The sequence below is a fragment of the Lutjanus erythropterus genome, chromosome 7 (genome assembly GCF_056507025.1).
Source record: "Lutjanus erythropterus isolate fLutEry1 chromosome 7, fLutEry1.hap2, whole genome shotgun sequence".
Lineage (NCBI taxonomy): Eukaryota > Metazoa > Chordata > Actinopteri > Lutjaniformes > Lutjanidae > Lutjanus > Lutjanus erythropterus.
This window is the reverse complement of record NC_139323.1, coordinates 27144171-27164249: the sequence shown is the minus strand read 5'-3', so window position 1 is coordinate 27164249 and position 20079 is coordinate 27144171. Positions and strand designations below refer to the sequence as shown.

Here is a 20079-nt window from a genome sequence, read left to right as displayed (position 1 = left end):
TACATCCAATGAACATTTGTTTTAGTGGGTTCACCATCACTGCTGACACACTACTTCTCTTTCTCTCCTCTCTTTTCAGGTAACACACACACACACACACACATACACACACACACACACACACACACACACACACACACACACACACACGCTGCTGAGGGAAGCTTACAGTGCTCGTTTTTTCCCTAATTGAACTTAGCTAATCCTCTGTCCTTAGGGAAGAATCTCAGAATTAATTCACATTGATTAACACACACATGCACACACACACACACACACGCACACACACACACACACACACACACACACACACACACACACACACACACAAACTATATAAATGCACGCACACACACTAACAAGTAATTCTTGAACCAAATGAACTTCATAGTTACTTTCAAATATTTGCCACATTACAGTAATATCTGTTAGACTCCTTTTTTTTACTTCACTGTAAGTTGAAGTAAAAAAAGTAAAAGGTTGCCGGCTGGTTGGTGGAATCACTGAAATGAAGAGAATAGTGGTCAGCTAAAGAATAAAAGATTTTAATTTCCTCAACTAAATGTACTGAATTATATTTGCATCTTTTGCATAGATTTATACTATGATTTCTATGATTGCAGTTTTGATTTGACTGTGTGTTTCTCTCTCTCTCTGTGTGTGTGTGTGTGTGTGTGTGTGTGTGTGTGTGTGTGTGTGTGTGTGTGTGTGTGTGTGTGTGTGTCTTTGAGTCACAGGAGTGTAGGTCAACTGTTCCTGGCGGCAACATCAAGATGATTAGAGACTTTAATCAGTAGAGACTTGGTGGGTATAAACACACAGACAGACAGACAGACACACACACACACACACACACACACACACACACACACACACACACACACACACACACATATACAAAATGTCATTTCTCAGACTAAAATGTTCAGATCGACTGATTGAACATTGAGTAAAAGTTTAACAATGTGGAAATACATTGATAAGTATTGCTTCCTCCTCTACTATCAATAACAGGTTGGCAGTTCACAGTTGATTAGATTATCTGAGTAAAACACTAAATTAAAGCCAGTAATTAATTGGAAAGGATTTTTTTTGTCTTCATGGCCATATGAAAATATGTGTTTATGGTTTAAAGACTACAGTAGGTTTCAGAGATTATACCTTTAACTACTCATGTTAGTGCACAGTTTAAATGGCCAATGTGAAGGCTTTAGTGGCATCTAGTGGTCAGCTTGCAGATTGCAAACACCTCATTTATGGTCTCACCCTATCCTTTTCAACATGCAGAAAAAATTACAGTGGCTGCATACTTGCAAATGGGCGTATCCAGGACCTTTTTTTTTCATTCTGGGCTACTGAACCATGGAGGTACAACATGGTTGCCTCCACAGAAGAGGGCCCATGCCCTCTGTGGATATAAAGGGTTCATTTTAAGGTAACTGTTCAAGCAGAGTAGGGATTTCTGGCACAGCGTGACTTATTTCCAAGGTGCACTGTGAAGGGAAAAACAAGTCAAGAGGTAAAACTCCAGCAACACTTGTAGTGTGGAGAACAACTTTATTCTTAGCCAACATGCTTTGGTTTTGAGAGTGAAGTTGTTCTGTATCCCATAAGTTTTACCTCTTGAGCTCTCACTCTAATTTCAGGTAAAAACATTAAAACATAATGTGCATATCAGAATCAGAATCAGAAATGGTTTAATTGCCAAGTAGGTTTTCACTTACAAGGAAGTTTCTGTTGTTAAAGCAGCAGAAACAGAAAGATAGAAAATAGAAAATAAACACGAATAAACAAAAATGGAAAAACAATGGAAACAATATTTACAAGCGTGACTGTTACGTATATAGAAAAAGAAGCCCTGCAGCTTTGTGTAAGCGTGCAAAAGATTTGACATGGATATTGACATTATATTAGTCACATTATATTAGTTACTTCGGGTGATCACAAAAACACTTGCAAAAGACAAACTATCTCAATTTCATTAAACATTTAAACCTGCTAATTTACTAATTTAACACCTTGTGTTAAGGCACTAAGATTGTTTCTTCGTTATCCTCAGTTGATGTGTTATGATTTTGCACTACATAAAGTTGTTATGTCAGTTGTAAAGATTGTGGTCAGTTTAATCAGTGCTGATCTCTGACTGTCCCTTTAACTCCGGGGAAGAGGCCGCTATACGCAAACAGAGCTGTGCGCATGCGCACGGAGCATAGCAACACTCAGGGGCAGTAACGAGAAGACGAGGGGTCGTGCATGCGCAATTTGGGGACGAAAATAGGTGAGTTGAAGTGATAAACTTTATTTCTCTACTAACATACGAAGGTAAAAGCCTTAAATATTTACCGGAGGTCCTTTTGTCATCCTTTGTTCTTGGTTATCATGGCCGTTTGGATGATCGGTCGCTCGGTAAATCGCATCCGTTGAAGGCGCACTGATCCTACAAATCATCCCCGCTTGTCAATACACGGGGCGCTAACTTATACATATTAACGCCGCTAGTACTGATGAGAAAAGACCTTTAGTAACCACAGTGAAACCTGGCTAACATTGTCGTTTCTTTCAGCCGTTGTCCTGTCTCTTTTGTGATTAGTGTAACGGGGCGGCGGCGCTTTGTTTGGGATGTTTCCGCTGCTGGTAATCTATTTCGGGCAGCTACGAGCAGGATTCCCGTAACACTTCCATGTGTAACAGTGGTCAGCAGCCGCCATTGGTCACTGTCACTTTGTCAAGGATGTCTCACAACAACGCCCTTTAACACCTAGCAGCTGAAACAATGCTCTCGTTGTTCATCAACACCTGTGCTGATATTGAAGCCTTATTTTATCCAAAACATATGGGAACATCTTTGACAAAGGGAAGTGTGGTTGTCATCTGACTGTACTGCCATTGTGTCCCGCATTAGCTCATCGTTGACTTTCCAAATCAACTTTTTTAGAGGAATTTTCCGTTAATGAGAAATGTTGGCTAACATCAGATATTCTGCTCTGTTCTGGATGGTCACAGTTCTTGAAAATGTGTTAGTCTCTCATAAGTTGTTAGAGTATCGTTGCAATTGCCATCACTACTTTTTCGACTTAGCTACTGATGAACTTCCTAGAAATTCCTTGGGGGTTAATAAAAGTCTGTCTCATCTTATCTTGTCTTAAATTTATCTTTTGAACCAGACAGATATATTGGTCTGCCGATGTTTTCCTATCACAGCTGTATTGGTCTATATCATATATGTGCTGAAATGAAAACTTTTTTTTTTTTTTACATAACATAATGCAGATTGTCTTTATGTTTTGTTTGTTTGTTTTACAGGTAGCATTTTATGTATACTGTAATAATTTTTCCTAAAGCTTCTACAAGGAACTTCGGTATTTTGGCGGTCCCAGTGCACAAAAGCAATAGTGTTGTCTCTGCCATAACCACAAAATATAACGTCAAGAATAAAATTATCTGCATAAAATCACCCCCTCCTTCTTTTTAACTGGCTAACTCATTGTGACTTGCTGGGTAACCCCTTTAATAATTTTTAATTCACTTAAAATTTAATTCAAGTTGTATAAATGTATATTTTCAATTTGTGTTTAATTATATTTAAATTTATTATAAGCACCAGCCAAAGTTTACAGTGTCAGTGACCTGATGTCATTTCAGTCAATAAAGTGTATTGTTTAATTGTGAAATACCCTGCCTCCATTATATATCTTAAAGTATTATAAGCACTTTTGAAGGATCATTGCAATATTGACATACACTGATATAAGAATTTTTTCCTCCCTATTATTGTTATCGGTATCTGCCCCAAAATCCAGTATCGGTCGGGCCATAACAGGACTCAAAGGATTCTTTAAATAACTGTTTATCTTAAGAAACAAACAAAGGAATAGGTGTAGCTAGTTTTTTGAAAGGGAGTCTTGGTTAATTATTGTGCGACTCATATCATGTATCAGCAGGTTCAAAGCTGCAAGTTAATTTGTTTTTGGTTTTCTCCAGATAAAACACCCCAAACAGATTCGCAGGAACCATGGGGAGTGGTAAGTTTACTGACACAATACTTATGCTTTTGACTCATAGCCAGAGAAATTCACGTAATGAATTTCATCAGAAACCCTTCTACAATTTCTCGTTTTTGCTTTTGTATTGAGTCTGTGTTTCAACATTGTTTGCCAAATACAAATTGGAGGTTGGAATGTGATTCTTTAGTTTTTTTTTCTGTTTTCTTTAGCACACAATTCCCATTCTGTCCTAGGACTGTTTCCCCTTTTCCTGCATTCTTTTGCCCTTTATTTTTTATTTCTTGCTTTTCAAGTCTTGTGCTGATCACATCGCTGATTTTATGAGTCACACGGCTGCCATTACTTGTTAATTTGGAAGCACATCAGACATTCCCGGGGCATGCTGTGGCAACTTGTGTGCAGCTTCTGTTTGAGAGTTTATGTTCTTATCCTGGACGTGTGAAACAGAGGGCTGCTCTGTCTTTCTAAGTTCATTCCTCCAGTTTCTCTTATGTGGCCTAGAGATGGATGCCTAAATCAAAGGAGCTTTTGTTTTTATGCAGAAATGTGGGCACTGGGCAGCGCTCGGCTCTGCTCTACAGCCTTTGTTTCAGTCCCCACCTCTCTCCCTCTCGCTTTTTTTTATGCATCTCTATCCTCTTTTCCTCCTCCTGCCTCGCTCGTCTCACTTTCAATACCCTCTCTTTACTTATATTTCCCCCCCTTTGCTTCCTCTCCCCCATGCTGTTCTGCTTACTGACTCACCCCTGCTTTCCTCTTGTTCTCTCTCATCTTCTTGTCTCCACTTGTTATTTTGATTCATGCATTTTTTTTTCTCTCACACATCTCTCAATCTAACATCCTTTCTGCGTCTCTGCTTTTGTTTCTGTCTCCCCCCTCCACTCCTCCTCGTCCCTTCTGCCTGTTTCTCAGTGTTCCTGCCGGCGGACGCAGCCCACTCTGTGCTGCGACGGCTGCGCAGGGCCAACTTCTGGCTGGAGGAGATGAAGCAAGGTAACATCCAGCGGGAGTGCCGTGAGGAGATCTGCACCTACGAGGAGGCCCGTGAGGCTTTTGAGAACGACGAGAAGACGGTGAGGGGATAAGAGACAAATGATGAAACTTAGCTTTTATAGCACCTTTCAAAACACAGTTACAAAGTGCTTTCCAATAAAAACAAAACACACCAGGAGGAAAACCAACTAAAAGCCATTAGAAGTAAACACATAAAATACAGGAGAGTAAAACTACAAAATCAACGAAAAGGCGTTTTTAAAAGACGAGACAGAGTTTGCAGCCCTGGGGCCATACAACTTCTGAGAACAAAGTGTTGCCCCAAGTGATGAAATTCTAAGAAAATTGTGATGTTTCTTTGAATTTCTCCTTAAAGTTAAGAGTAGATCTTGGTAAAGATGTGGCAACATTTATCAGTATGTGAAGAGGCTACTGCGCATATGTTTGAATGTTTAAAGTATGGCTTACAGTTTAGTCAACAGAGGGTTAGGGTTAGTGTACCTTTCACCATTGCACAGGGACCTTCACAGATGTGACTGTTACCCATGATGCCATACCATCACAGATGCTGGACTTTGAAGTTGGTTGTGGTAACAATCTGGATGGTCCTTCACCTCTTAAGCCCAGAGGTCACGACATCCATGATTTTGAAATGTGGACTTGTCAGACCACAACACACTTTTCCACTTTGTGTCAGTTCATCTCAGAAGAGATTGGCCCCAGGGAAGTAAGCAGTGTTTTTGGATGTTGTTGGTAAATGGCTGTTGCTTTATTTGGGAGACTCTTAACTTGTATTTGTAGTTGCAGTGACAAACTGTGTCCATGTAGCATCCTTTATCTTTTATCTGGGTTTAAATGCCGTGATGTTTTAACATAAAATATATTTTCTTTGTGCTACACTTCATTGAATATAGGTCAGAGAGTATTTGCAAATCATTACATTTAGTTTTTATTTATGTTTTACACAATGTTTCAACTTTTTTTTTTTAGAATTGGGGATGTACACATAGGAATAGAAAAGTAGAACACATAAAAACACCTGCCATACATTATGTATGACTGCAAGTGGCCACTCACATAAACCACTTTAATGGCATAGTTATTAGTTATATTTTTTTAGCATTAGGTGGTTTGAGTTACTCACTAGTTGTAATGTCTATAACAGGATAACAGCTGTGTCCAGACATTTCACAGTCTTCTTGTGACTTTTCAGTCAAAAACTGAACCTCAGCACATGGGGTCAGAAACACATTATTATCAACAGGATTGTTCAAAATCTTCAGTATCTTTCTTATGGTTAATTTTTGTAATTAATTCTTATGGTTGGAGATCTCTGAACATAGGACACCCAGCTGGAGTTAAAATCCACAGATCAATATTACTACTGTTAAGTAACTCATCTCATCTGCACCATGTAAAAACATCCACTGTATCCCTCCAAAGTGCTATATTGTAGAGCTCATGTGTCCAGTAATGAAATCCTACGCTGAGAGTGGTAGCTTTGTGGAATGTGGGTGTTTTTTCAGGAAGTGATGATTATCAGCAGGAAGAACAGCCGAGTGTATGCTGGAGAGGGAGGCGTATTTGTCAAACCATTGTGAAAGGGCAGAGAGCAAAGTCACGCAGATGGACATGCACAATCATGTGGTCACTTTTTTGTTCGGGTGCTGTTGTCTACCGCCTTTGTGTTGCACTAATCCAGATAAAAAGTATTCATACAGTGGACAAGGGCACAGATCTCATTACAACTTAGGACGGAACAGTGGTGAAACTCAGCCCGCTGTCTCTATTTTGATAGCAGTTTGTGATTATTATGTGACCTTTTGCTACAAGCCAAGAGAAGTGTAAAACAGGTCAGTTTTAGTCCCAACTCCTAAGTTACATGATGTGTTAAAATACCCTTTGCTCTGTGCAGTCTTTCAAGTAGACAATCTGTTGAACCAAACTCCATTCTAAAAGCTGGCATCTTATGGTAAGGCCATGTTTTTTTCACAGTAAAACATTAGTTACACCATCACTAAGACTTTTCTGATTCACTTCGATCTGCGGGCACAATCAGCACACATCATTTACTCAGTAACATCATTTAAAGGATGGCTCACTCCAAAATTAAGACATTTTTTTCCTGTTATCCATACTGTGGTTTATCCATCTAGATTGTTTTGATGTGAGTTGCAGAGTTTTGGAGATATTGGGCATAGATATGTCTGCCTTCTCTTGAATATACTAGAACTTGATGACACTCGCCTTGTGGTGCTGAAAAAAAAAAAAAAAAACATATTTGAAAAACTCAACAGCAATGTCTCTTTTCAGAAATCACGAGGCTGTTACTCAAGATAATCCACAGACCTTGTTTTGAGCAGTTTAATGCAGGAACTACTTTCTTTCCAGTTGAAAGAAAGTAGTTTAGGTAGATTCTACTGCTACTGCATAAAGAAAGTATTACTGTAAATTCTACCGTAGAAAGAAAATAGTTGTGTTGTGTTTATGTGTGCATTATATGTTGTATGTTTTTAAGTACATAATTTATATTCAGATGTAATTGATTGGGGGGAACAACTTAATGTTTTTATAAATTGGGCTGGACACGTCCCTCCGTCCCCCCTGGGATCTGTGCCCAAGACAGTGGACACTGTGTGCATTTTGAAACAATTTCATGCCAGTATGTTTACAGTGGAGCCTGCATAAATCTTATTTTGAAGAAAATGTTTTTGATCTTGTTTTGATTTTGACAACACCCGTATCTGTCTTCTGATTGGCTGCAGAGACGGTTCTGGGAGGAATATGTGCGGGAGAGCAGTCCATCTGGAGGGCTGGAGACGGTGGTTGGAGGAGTCCACTCTCTCTACCTGATCGTGCCATTACTGCTGGTTGTGCTCATCATCGCCGCCGTCGCCATCACCGTGTGGCGCTGCCACTCCCGTAAGCGCTCCCAGCGCAGCCCCAGCCTGGGACACTCGCATCACGACCACGTCCTGTCAGTGGTCTCTATGGACCATTGGGGGAGGGATTACCACCACGGTGACCGATCAGAACTCAGCGTCCACAGCAGCCCAGCTTATCCAGGCTCAGAGCTCACATCAGGGAGGGGGAGCGCTGGAGACCCACCACCGTCTTATGAGGAGGCTGTGGGCCATGCAGACGTCCAAATAGAGACAGAGCCACCGCCACAGTATGAGGACATAGTCAACACCAGCTCTACTAGTGTCAGCGGTGGCCAAGGGAAGTAAACATGTCTCTCACTACCACCCCAACAGAAGTCCTAACCTACACTAAGACCATGTTCTCATTTAGCAGTGCCACTGCTGTGGTATCACCAGCCTTCCCCATTCAACACATAAAGAAACACTATTAACTGTCTGGTCAATGGACTAATGAAATCTTTGCCAGAGCCAGCGCTGTTGAAATTTGCACTAACCTTTCATCAATGAGGCGAAGTGATAGCAGAAAGGAGCAAATGATATTGCAATACCAAAACCAACCATCACCTCTGCTGATTTTCCTCAAGTTGCATCAATGCTGCTGTCACACTGTAGCAAATCATTTAACTGAGCAGGCGAAACAAATGATGCATGTGGTGTGAAGAAAAAAAGGGTTCTGATTGCCATAACAACTATTCCAAAAGTGTATGTGAGGTTGGGCTGATGCTTTAGTGAAGGTTGGTGCCAGTTTTTTTTGACTTAATGGCCAATAGTGAATATTCTGCACTTATTTTCAATACCTCTTTGTTGTCAAGAACAGGTATTTACTATTTCCACGTAGAATTTTATATATTGCATTGGTTTGCAAAAGAAATTGCTTTGAAAGATTCTAAAACAGCATTGGCATTGGACCACAGAACAATTCCATTGAAATACAAAAAAAAAAGTTTTAATTAATGACGTTTTTTGCCAATTGAGGGCAGAAAGAATCAAAAACAAACTCAAAATCATGTCAGCCATTTCTTATGTTTAACCAGTAAGCATAGAATCATCTACTCACACATCCACACTTACTTTTTTTGTTTTAAAATGTATAACTTTTGGGACATACACACTTCGTATCCACACTACTCCAGCTTTTTGGAACCCCTAAGACAGAGACTTTCTGAAATACTGCTGACTTCATGTTAGTTGGAGAAAACTCTGGGGATGCATTCCCCCACATTTGCTGCCTGATTTGGTCTTATCAGTCACTGTGTGTCCTTCCAGCCTTGACTACCAGCTGTTAATTCAACATGAATAACGGATTACAGGCATTCCTGACCTTGTTTTTCCTGTGTTAAAGGCATAGTCTGCAACTTTTTTCTAAAAAAAAAAAAAAAAATCAATATATAGACTAATATTGTATAATCCCTTTCAATCATCTCTCATGGCTGTGTAGTGTGCAGTGATGGCTGTGTCTGTAGAGACCCTGCCTTCTGCCTGTATTACCTTGTTTTTTTCGTTGTGTTGCTGTGCTCAGGATGTTTCCCCATCCTAAAATGTTGGAATTTGACATCCTGATGCGTTTATGAACAGTTTGGACAAATCCTACTGACTCTACCATTAAGTTCAGTAACAGTTCCAACTTTTTGTCAGTCCTATCAAATAAATTTCTGGTCTTTTTGCCATAGCTGCTCTGCGTTCGTAGTAGTTTCTGCAGCTAAGCCACTAAGCACAGAGTAGAGATAATCTGCTTCCTGTTTACACTGGCACACACATGCCCAGTTTGGTTATGCGATATGTGTTTTGAGACACGGATCATTTCTGGAAGGTGCTGTAACACTCGTATAGTAGGAGATCATTTTCATTTCAAAACACCATTTTCAAACAAAAAACCATATTAGTGTGGAGCAGCACGAGCATATCACTGGAGTTTCATCCCACCAATGAGTTGTTTGCGCCCAGTTTCGTTGACTGACTATTGAGAGAAATATCTGGGTCTTTAACTCACTATAAAATGACATTTCTTCACCAGTCACTCATTTGATTCAGCTCTTTGCAACTTTGTGCTGGGACAGTAGTGGATGCTTGGCTTGTGAACTGTATATAGTAAATAAAAAGGAAGCTTTGAGATACAGCCATTTTAGTTAATGATTAGGATACAAAACTAAAATAATTAGGCTAGTCAACACTAATAGAGCTGCAGAGTTTTGTTTTGTTGATTCTCAGTGGGTTCGGCACTACGATTGCTAACTCTTCCACATTGCAATTCATTCTTTGATTTATTGCTAATATCAAAAACTGAATGCGGGTTTAAGTAGTCGAGTTGCCAAATGAATGCATCGGTCCAACTTCAGTCTACACTTGAGAATGTTTTGAATTTAAAATGCTTAAATTCAATCAGTTATAATGGGGGTGTTGAAATGTGTTTTGTGTATGTGTGTCATATGTGTGTATATTTTGGTAATGCATGCAGCTTGGTCTGTACACCTGAGGTTGGATCTGGCTCTGCACTGTTTGATTTTGGTCAGTGCTTCGCTGGCCTGTGTCCACCTCTGGGCCGTTGACAGTTGCTCACAGCCCGCTTTAACTGTGAAAAAAACCCTCCCTAACCTTTCCCCTAAAGCATATGTAACTGTTGGACGTGACTACAGAGTCTTCTGCTGTGCCACTTTCACTAATAGTACATTGAGGATTCTTCACGTAGGTTTGCAGCTACACCATAAATGTAAGTTGTGGAGTGACTTACACAGGAATGTGGGACAGAAAGCAATAGGAACAGAAACTTTGGGAAAAGTTATCAGAGTGGAGAGATTCAGTATTCAACGACACTTTGGAAAGAGTCCATGTTTAGTATGTGTAATGTACCTGTATATAAATATGTATAGTCTGTATGTGTGAAAGTAAGTTACAGTGAGATTGTTTTTTACTGCATTGGAATGCGGTGAATGCATTAGTCTAACTATTATACAGTAAGTGGTGAATACATGAAGGCACTTTGTGTTTAAGCTCAAAATGAGCTGTTTGATGGAAACTAGGACAGGTCAGCGTCACTCTCAGCCGTAACGATGTCGCTGTAATCCTCTGGACAAAAAAAAGAGCTCATACTTTATATGCAATGTTGCTGCATACACTAAAAACCAAATATATCTGTCTAATGTTCACGGATACTGATACATGTCCTGTCTACACCTCACAGACTTTGAGCACTGATTCTTCTACTTTTTTGTGAGTTGACCTGTGAACCTCAGCACTTGCTATGACCTTGAACTGAGTTGTGCTGGTCGGGGTAGCCATTTTGGTTAGGTCAGTTGTTGTACTGTTACTCGCAGAGCCCTTTTTTACAATGCCTTATCAAACAAACAAACTATTATATAACATTAAATGCAAGGGAACTTGTTATAAATCCTTGATATGTGCAGAAGCTTGAATTAATTTGTAATAAAACAAAAAATTTGCCACGTGTTTCCTTAATTTCATTCATTGTTTTGTGAATGTGATCTAGAGAGGACTTTGTTATTTTTGTGAGCATTTAAACTTGAATTTTCCACTGTTCTCCTCTATCCTGCTGGGTTCACCCAAGGATCCATCGTTTTACAAACACATGATACACTTTGTTCAGTCTCGCTAATGGATTGTAGAGATTCAAAGGTATATTAAAGGGCTAGTTCTGATTTTCTGAAGTGGGGTTGTATGAGGTACTTACCCATAGGCAGTGCATTACCTACAGTAGATGTGGTTGACACGGTCTGACTTTGGAGAAGCAGAGAGGAGAACCAGCACGGAAGCTAAGCAATGTACTGCTGTGGACAAGGGCAGCAGTAAAAGGTATTTTTCCACCTAAAAAAACGCCCACTTAAGAAAATCAAAATCAGTTTAAGCATACATTATATTTAGAACACTTACTGCTTTACGAAAAACTGCCTTTATGTAAGCTGAACATGGCTCTCTCCAAAGCCACCAGTTTCCTTTGGCAAAAACTGTAATTATATGTTGCAGAACACAGGAGTTGACCTACTGTTCCCTCGATCAGTTTGTTATTGTGTGATCAGTGTAATACACTGATTATGGGTAAGTTCATCATACAACCCCAGTTACTAAAAATCCAAACTATCCCTTTAAATGGTGAAATACATGTAAAGGTCTAAAATGTTGCACAAAAAACTGAATCTGAAGCTACAGAAATGTGGTCTTAGATTTGAGCAACTGACTCAAGTATTGAAAGAAAAAAAGAAAAAAGTACATTTTATGAGGAATGTTGGGGTCAAAGGCATTAGAACAAACAATTTATTAAAATAATCTATAAATTACTTTTATATTTCAAATGGTATTTTGTTTTATAAACACTGTTCTTTCATCAATGAGCCACCTGGCCTTTGTGATTCACATTTTTCCTCTCTGTGGAACATGATTCAAAATCCAGGTATTGTTCCTGCAGTTCAAACAGACAGTAAGTGACTCATTAACTACAAATGGACAACAGCCCACAACTTAAATGGGGCTCCAGAGGGTTCAGTCCTTTCTTATTATTTTGCTTTGATTGTTAAAAAACAACCCATTGTTGTGAGCAGATGCACTGAATCATCAAAAAACAGATTTATTAACACGTGATACCAGTAACACATACATCGGGTGGCTCAGTTTGTCCTTATTTTCCCTTTCAGTGCTTTGTTAAAGAAGAGTAGAGGAAAGGAGAGCTCTGACAGCTTCAAGTAGAGCAAGCCACATTTAGACCAGCCATAGGAAAAAAAACACAGGCAGTGTTTGACACAAACACCTCTTAAAAACGAGCACATGATCAAAGTGAGATGACCTAAAAGCTGGTCCAATGGCCACCTGTGAAGTTAGATTATTTAGCCTTCCTTTAGTTTGCCAGGCAGTAAGCAATGGCACAAGGCTCAGCTGGAAAGTTAAAAAACACAATGTCTCATTATGAGCAGTAATTAACAAAGCTGACTGGACAAAACATAGCAAACGGGAAAGAGAGAAAAGTACCAATGTTGATTAAAAAACGCTTCAGTCAAGTGCAATACAATTTCCTATTATTTTGGTAAAGACGGTGTTAACTGCAGCCCATCTTTTCAAACAGGTCACACCATTATAAAGTACAACAAAGACGCTTTCCTGGATGTTTTGTCCATATTGACATGTAAACCTGTGAACGCCGTGGTCACACCCACTCCTTGGGGTTTCGTAACACCTCCAGCATCTTGGCCTCTTGGGTACCTTTGGCAGGCTCATGCATGTACTCCCACCTGAGGATGAAGCATGAGTCCATTACCAAGCAACACAGACCAACCACTCTTTACTGCCGTACAGAGCAGGGCAGGCACCGCTTCAGATCAGTGTTATCTTACCTGGCAGTGAGGGGGAGGGACATGAGTATGCTCTCAATTCTGGAGCCGGGCGTGGCCAAACCGAACTTCACTCCTCTGTCATACACCAGGTTGAACTCAACATACCTACAACATAAACACACAAAATCTACTGTACATGTATAGCTTCGTGTGATTTATGACAGGGATTCTCAGTCTCTAATGAGTGAAGGCCCACTTCTGATTGTTTAAAAAAATATGTGGACCAATTTTTCCAAATAGATAGAAATAAAAGAAGGAATAAAAAAACATGATAAAAAGGGGTAAAGAAAATAAACTGAGCTTTGAGATGATTTCACCTCATTCAACACAGCATCACTGCCTGACATAATGAATCCAAATTTAAAGGTGCCATTGATAACACTGATAACATTTAGCCACTAGAGGTCACACTCCCCCTGCCCTCTTCTATTACATTCATTTCAGGGGTTGTCAATTTGTTGAATGAAACAAAAACATAAAACATTTCATTTGGATCCATCAACATTTTTAAATGATGAATTCAGGATTAAAAAAATATAATATATACACATATGTACACACACACACACACACACACACACACACACACACACACACACACACACACATATATATTGCAACAGAATAGAATTTAATTTAATCAAGGTTTGGAGTACAAATGAACCTGAGGTTTAGGGAGAGGTTTAAATTTAATCTTTCTTAATTTTAAACTAGTTGAAAAGTTTGGTGCAACATAATTTGAAGTTAAACCATGATAAAAAAAAAAAAAAAAGAATCCTTGCTTGTGCAACATAGTCTAACAGTGGCAAAACACATTTGTCTCTCTGATGCGTCATGATTGGTGTGCTGATATTGAAATGGTACTGGTCACTGAAATTATGCATTTTAATTTGAAGCTTTTTATTTATGTGAATTATTATGCACATTTAGATATAAAAATAACTAGCTTTGTAAAAAAAAAAAAAACAAAAAAAAAAAAACTTTCATCTATTTAGCAATACTACTGCCTCTGAGGCCCACCAGATGGCAGTCTGCTAGTCAAAAATGGTTTATGATACATAAAGTTCACACTGTCAAGATCTGCTGTGCCTAATTACAACCTTGAACAACTTGCAAACCAAGAATGTCTGGATTTTTGAATGAGAATTTATTCAAAAACTTGATGAGATATTTAGCTAATCCACCACAGTGAACATTTAGTCATCTTAATCTTTTAGTAAAAGTTATTGTTGCATGATAATTGAAGTCTTCCCAGTTGATGCATTTATGTGCTGGTGAACAGCTCTGACAGAACAGTCTTGGCTGCAGTGCATGAACCTTTGTAATGTTAAAAAGTAACTAAATCCACGTTATCGTTTGTTTGTCTTCCAGGACTGACAAACGCACACACTGACCAGTTCAAGTTAAGCTGCACTTTCAGCTGCACAACTTCAATGGGAATTAAGTAGAAGTTAACTAAAGTTCATTGAAACGGAGCCAGGCCTCATTCACTCTGGTGCAGCCTCCTTCTCCTCCTTTATCTCACCCATCCAATCACTGTCTGAGTTTCTGTCTCACCATCACACTTCTTCCCATTCATAAACTCTGTCTTTTGGTCATTCTCTGTGTTGTACTATTTCACAAAAACTCCCTGCTGGGACAGAGAGCTCTGCCAGGATCTGCTCCAGCTTTGGAGTTAACATCAAAACCTTTTCATAAATCACTCTACATCTCATCACCAATGAGTGTCAAAGTCTTTTGATTTTATTCCAGATCTACTTCAGGGAGTTTTTAACTGCTTCTGTATGAGTTTAATACTGATGCCTCTATATGACCTAAATAACCAAACAAGACCAACAGCAAGAAGACTGGCTATTCTATATGGTTATTTTTAATGCCAGCCACTGGGTTGGCATGCAGACTGGAAGAGTCTATGTTTAGATTTTCCCAGGCAAAGTGAGTAGTACCTTAGCCAGTTAAAACGAAGCAGGGTGTTATAGTTTGTGGACATGGCGGTGGATATCTACCACTTTTGTCCACAGTGACTTCTAAAATCAACAGAGTTCCTTGAAGCAGCTTTTAAGCAAACTAAATATTTATTTGGCTGAATGATATGAGTCTATGGAGAAGTCCAATTGTGGTCTTTGGCCTTTATTTAAGATCCGTTCCAATTTCAACAATCTCCTGAGTAAAATGTAGGTATTACGCATTACACACAGATCGTTTTGTGCATCTTTTACTCACCTTCCTCGTCGCACCTGCTGCCAGTCCTTCTCCTCATCAGTAAAGGAGTCGTTGAGGTGTTTGTACACGATGGGCAGGTAACAGGGCACAACAGTGCGGGCGCAGCTCTTGACAAAGCTGAATGCCTCCTCCTGGCTCGGGGAGTCCAGGTCATCAAAGAAGATCCCTCCTATACCCCGAGTCTCTCCTCTGTGCCGGATGTAGAAGTATTTGTCACACCTTGACATCAGGAGGAGTGAACAGGAAAATCACTCAGTTTACAAGTCAGCATGTCAGGTAATAGATTTAATCATGGTAACAGTGGAGAGAACGACCAACACAACAAAAACAACAAAATGTAAAAGTGAACCCAAATACATCAGCCAATAGCTGTTCCCATTTTAATAATATATGTCATATTATTTAAAAATAATCATAAATGTCAAAGTACATTTATGATAAAAAGGAATTAAAAATAAGTTAAAATGAGTGTTAAAATGTAGTCTTGTGTCTACCTATTAAATATGATGCTGATGCCAGGAGATGGTTAGCTTAGCTTAGCTTAGCAAAGACTGCTTGTCTAACTCTTGGCAAGAAAGCAAATTTATCTCCCCAAACACCTAACTATTCCTTTAAATTTAACTTCAAATTAAGGGACAGTTCAGATTATTTGAAGTGGGGTGTGAAGTGCTTACTACAGCACTACATCTACTACAGTACTTGGCTTCAGTAGAAGCAGATGGTAGTACCAGCATAGAAGCTAAGCAATGTATGTAATATTTTCACCACTTTACCATTAGACAGCCTTTTCTGAAAGGAAACCAGTGAAAACATTATAGCATATTATAGCATACACTTGATTTTTTTAGATGGGTCTTTTCAAGTGGCTAAAATAAATTTTGTTGCTGACTTTGGCCACAGCAGTATGTTGCTTATCTTCCATGCTGGCACTGCTCTCTGCTTTTTCAAGCAGCAGAGTGTTTCGACCACCATCTATTGTAGGTAATACACTGACTATTGATGAGTACCTCATGTAACCCCACTTCAAATAATCCAACTATCCCTGTAACGCAGACTTGACAAATTTTGCTTATTAGAAGCCACATCAGATAAACCACACCCATCCTTTTCGTATCCTCAGTGGTCATTCACTGGCTCAACGGTTTTTCTGCAACTGCAGCTTTTAGGAAGGAACGTCCTCTTATCGTCATCTGACAGTCTGGGTACACCCATTGTAATCCACACACACTGATACACAGAAATCAAGCTCGCAGAAGTGTACGTGCTGAGATACACACACACAAATAGTTGAAGAGTTTCACAGATGCATGACTAATCTTGAGTCAAACCTTACCATTTCTTAAAGTCACGGTAATACTGTGGGTGATGTTTGTCACAGGCCTCCTTCAGAGTGTTGTGGAAGTGAAAAGCATCTTCTTTATTAATATAAACTGGAGTCAAGTCCGTGCCTCCACCAAACCACCACTGCTTAGAGCCTGGAACACACACACACAGACACACACACACAAAGACAAGAAAGAAGGAAACAAGGGATATCATTCATTGAGGCACTCAATAGTGTCACTGACACCAAGACACAGCTGCTGACATCACGCACTCACCATCTTCCTCCTCGATTTCAAAGTATCTGTAGTTGAAGTGCACTGTGGGGATGTGGGGGTTCTTGGGGTGGATGACAGAGCTCACACCCATGGCACAAAATGGCAGCCTGCCTGAGAGAAATGCATTAAATGTTATGCATAATAGATATTACTCTGAATGTAGGTTACCAGACCTCTTGTCAACAGCTGTATGAAGCTCTAAGCCTGCATACAAACATCAGGTTTACAGAACTTACCATCTTTCCCTTTGAGGACTTTCCCTCTGCTCCTCATCTGCTTGGCGGCCTCCTCTGTCAGGTATCCAGACACCACTGACACATTGACCCCTGCCTTCTCAAACACCTTTCCATCTTGCATCACGCAGCTGATTCCTCCACCACCTATCACACACACACACACACACACACACACACACACACACACACACACACACACACACACACACAGAGTCAAAAAGGGAATAAATTCAAAAAGATCAAGAAGAGATTGGTTGCTCAGTTTCCTGGCTTTGATATTCTCTCTAAACACCTAATTCTTTACAACTCATGATATTTTTAATTTATAAAAACCTCCAAATTTACAGGTGTCTAATGTAAATAATGCAAATGTTTCTATTTTGGTATATGTGTTGTGTGTTAAAATGTCATTTATTGTATATTAAATTGATATTATATGGATAAATATCCATTATCTATAGGGTGTGTGTAGGTTTTTTTTCTACTATCTTAATTTGTTTTTGTTACTTTGTGTGTTATTTTTCTACTTATATATACTTCTATCTTCTTATGTTTAAATTACTGTGTAACACAGGAATTTCCAAATTTGGGGTCAATGAAGTAAATCCATACATACATACATACATACATACATACATACATACATACATACATCTAGTATAGTCAGGATGAATATTGTACATGAACTGCAACGATAAATCGATTAGCTGCCAACTATCAAATCATTTGCCAACTATTTTGATTTGTATATTAATTGGTTTGATTTTTTTTTTTTAAGAAAAAAAAAGTCAAAATATATATTTATATATTTTCTGGTTAATTTACTCCTCTATGACAGTAAACAGAATATCTTTGGATTGTGGCCAATACCAGATATTTGAGGTTGTCATCTTGGGTTTTGGGAGACACGATTGACATTTTTCACCATTTTAAGACCAAACAACTAATCGATTAATCAAAAAAATGATCAACGAATTAATCAACACTGAAAATAAGTTAGTTGCAGCTTTGTTTTTTATTACTGATTATTCTGCAGATCATCTTCATGACTAATCAGTTAATTGTGCAGTCTATAAAATGTCAAAAAGATTGTGAAAAATGGTCATCACAATTTCCCAGAGGCCACTGGAACATTTTGAAATATCTTCTTTTGTCCAGCCAACAATCCGAAACACAAAGACTCCTATCATAAATGACCCAAAAAAGCAGCAATTCTTTATATTTAAGAAGCTGGAAAAAGCAAATGTTTAACATTTTTGCATAAAAATGACTTAAATTATCAATCGATTGAAATTAATTTTCTTTCATTATTTTTAATTGACTGATCGCTGCAGCTCTTGTCATCGCTGTATCAAACTCTCCCTCACCTTCCTTCCTCTGCCACTGGTCCACCTTGAACGTCCCTCCGTCCACCTCCTGCAGGGCTTTGCAGAACTCGGCCTGTGTCTCCATGATCAGCATCTCCATCTTCGTCCGCATCTCACCTGTCGTCTTCTGCAGCACACTGATGTCGGTCACCGGAGGAGACATGAACCCCCGGCATCTCTCCAAGATATCCCCCTCTCGCTCCCTCTCAGCAGCGACTGGGTATATTTTAGTTGCCATTTCAGCCCGCTGGATGTGGTCAGCGTTGGCTAAAAACCCCGCTGCCGCCGCTGCTGCCGTGATTGCGGCGGCTCCACTGAGCGCGAGGGCTCTCCTTCTGGTTCGCCCGCCGGCTGCGGCTCTGCCGGCGGTCCCATGGGACATGAACCGCACGCTGGAACCTCTGGAAAACCATCTGGATCCCGGAAGCAGAGTCAGCGACGGGCTGTGTGTGGAGCATAAAGGCAAATGTGACTCTCCTGAACTAGCAAGTCCCTTTAAATGTGAAGTCAGACATCGTCTGGTTGTAGTCCGAGCCGTTCCGTTAACGGAGCAAAAAACGAAGGAGGCCATTTGTAGGAGACACCCGCTCTTCACTCAGAGCGTGGCGGCCGTTAGCAGTTATAGTATTCAAAACATTATCAGAAGTTGTGCCTACGTGCTATCAGTCGCGCTTCAAGAAGTTGCACATCGTCAGGGGGCGTTTATTTCCTCTGTGACCTAGGCACCATGGGAAATGGAGTTCCTTATCATTCGCTGGTTGAAGCTCTGAGACAAGTGAAAGCCAACAAAGAACTTCAAGACCCAGAGTGCATTGCGACTGAAAACAACCGTTGCGTTCATGTGCCTCTCATGGTTCTTAGATTGCGTTTGACAGTTAAGACGAATCCAAGTGCTTGTTTGTCACATGAGGTAAAGTAACTAAGTAACTAAACTGCAGACAGAACAATAGTTTCATCATATTTATTAAAGACAAAGTAATTTGATTAACTAATTTGTACCACTGTCCAATGGTCATGTGGCCATACATATATATATGATAATACCTCAGTTCTTTCTTCTTTAACGCTTTGTACACCTGTTTTTCGAAATAAAAATGCTGTATAATTAAAGTTGTGATTTGTGCAAACATTTAAACACAGAAGGTCATACAAGAATAACACTCGATATCTCACATATACAGCACACAATTACCCATTATATTACATTTAGGACACAATTACATGAACTGTGCTCATTAATGGGACATAAATAATAATAATAATAATAATAATAATAATAATAATAATAATAATAATAATAATAATGTGTGTGAATAATATGAATGTAATTTTGTAAACATTTATGCACTTTATTCTGATTTTTCCATTCAAAAGAATAGGTACTAGATACATGAT

General features: G+C 39.3%; 2 protein-coding genes across 2 annotated transcripts; one reads left to right on the top strand and one right to left on the bottom strand.

Moving 5' to 3' along the window:
* Positions 1–1960: 1960 nt before the first annotated feature.
* Positions 1961–11359, top strand: prrg1 (proline rich Gla (G-carboxyglutamic acid) 1). Its single transcript, XM_084723403.1, has 4 exons — positions 1961–2278; positions 3982–4022; positions 4917–5077; positions 7763–11359. Exons 2-4 carry the CDS (start codon positions 4013–4015, stop codon positions 8225–8227), a joined length of 636 nt encoding a protein of 211 aa, XP_084579529.1. The 5' UTR covers positions 1961–2278; positions 3982–4012; the 3' UTR covers positions 8228–11359.
* A 1115-nt stretch (positions 11360–12474) lies between these two features.
* cpox (coproporphyrinogen oxidase) lies at positions 12475–19381 on the bottom strand. The gene is made up of 7 exons (XM_084723402.1): positions 18685–19381; positions 17318–17461; positions 17082–17192; positions 16814–16955; positions 15481–15699; positions 13258–13362; positions 12475–13155 (listed from the first exon to the last, which is right to left on the bottom strand). Exons 1-7 carry the CDS (start codon positions 19253–19255, stop codon positions 13071–13073), a joined length of 1377 nt encoding a protein of 458 aa, XP_084579528.1. The 5' UTR covers positions 19256–19381; the 3' UTR covers positions 12475–13070.
* Between the last annotated feature and the right edge of the window lie 698 nt (positions 19382–20079).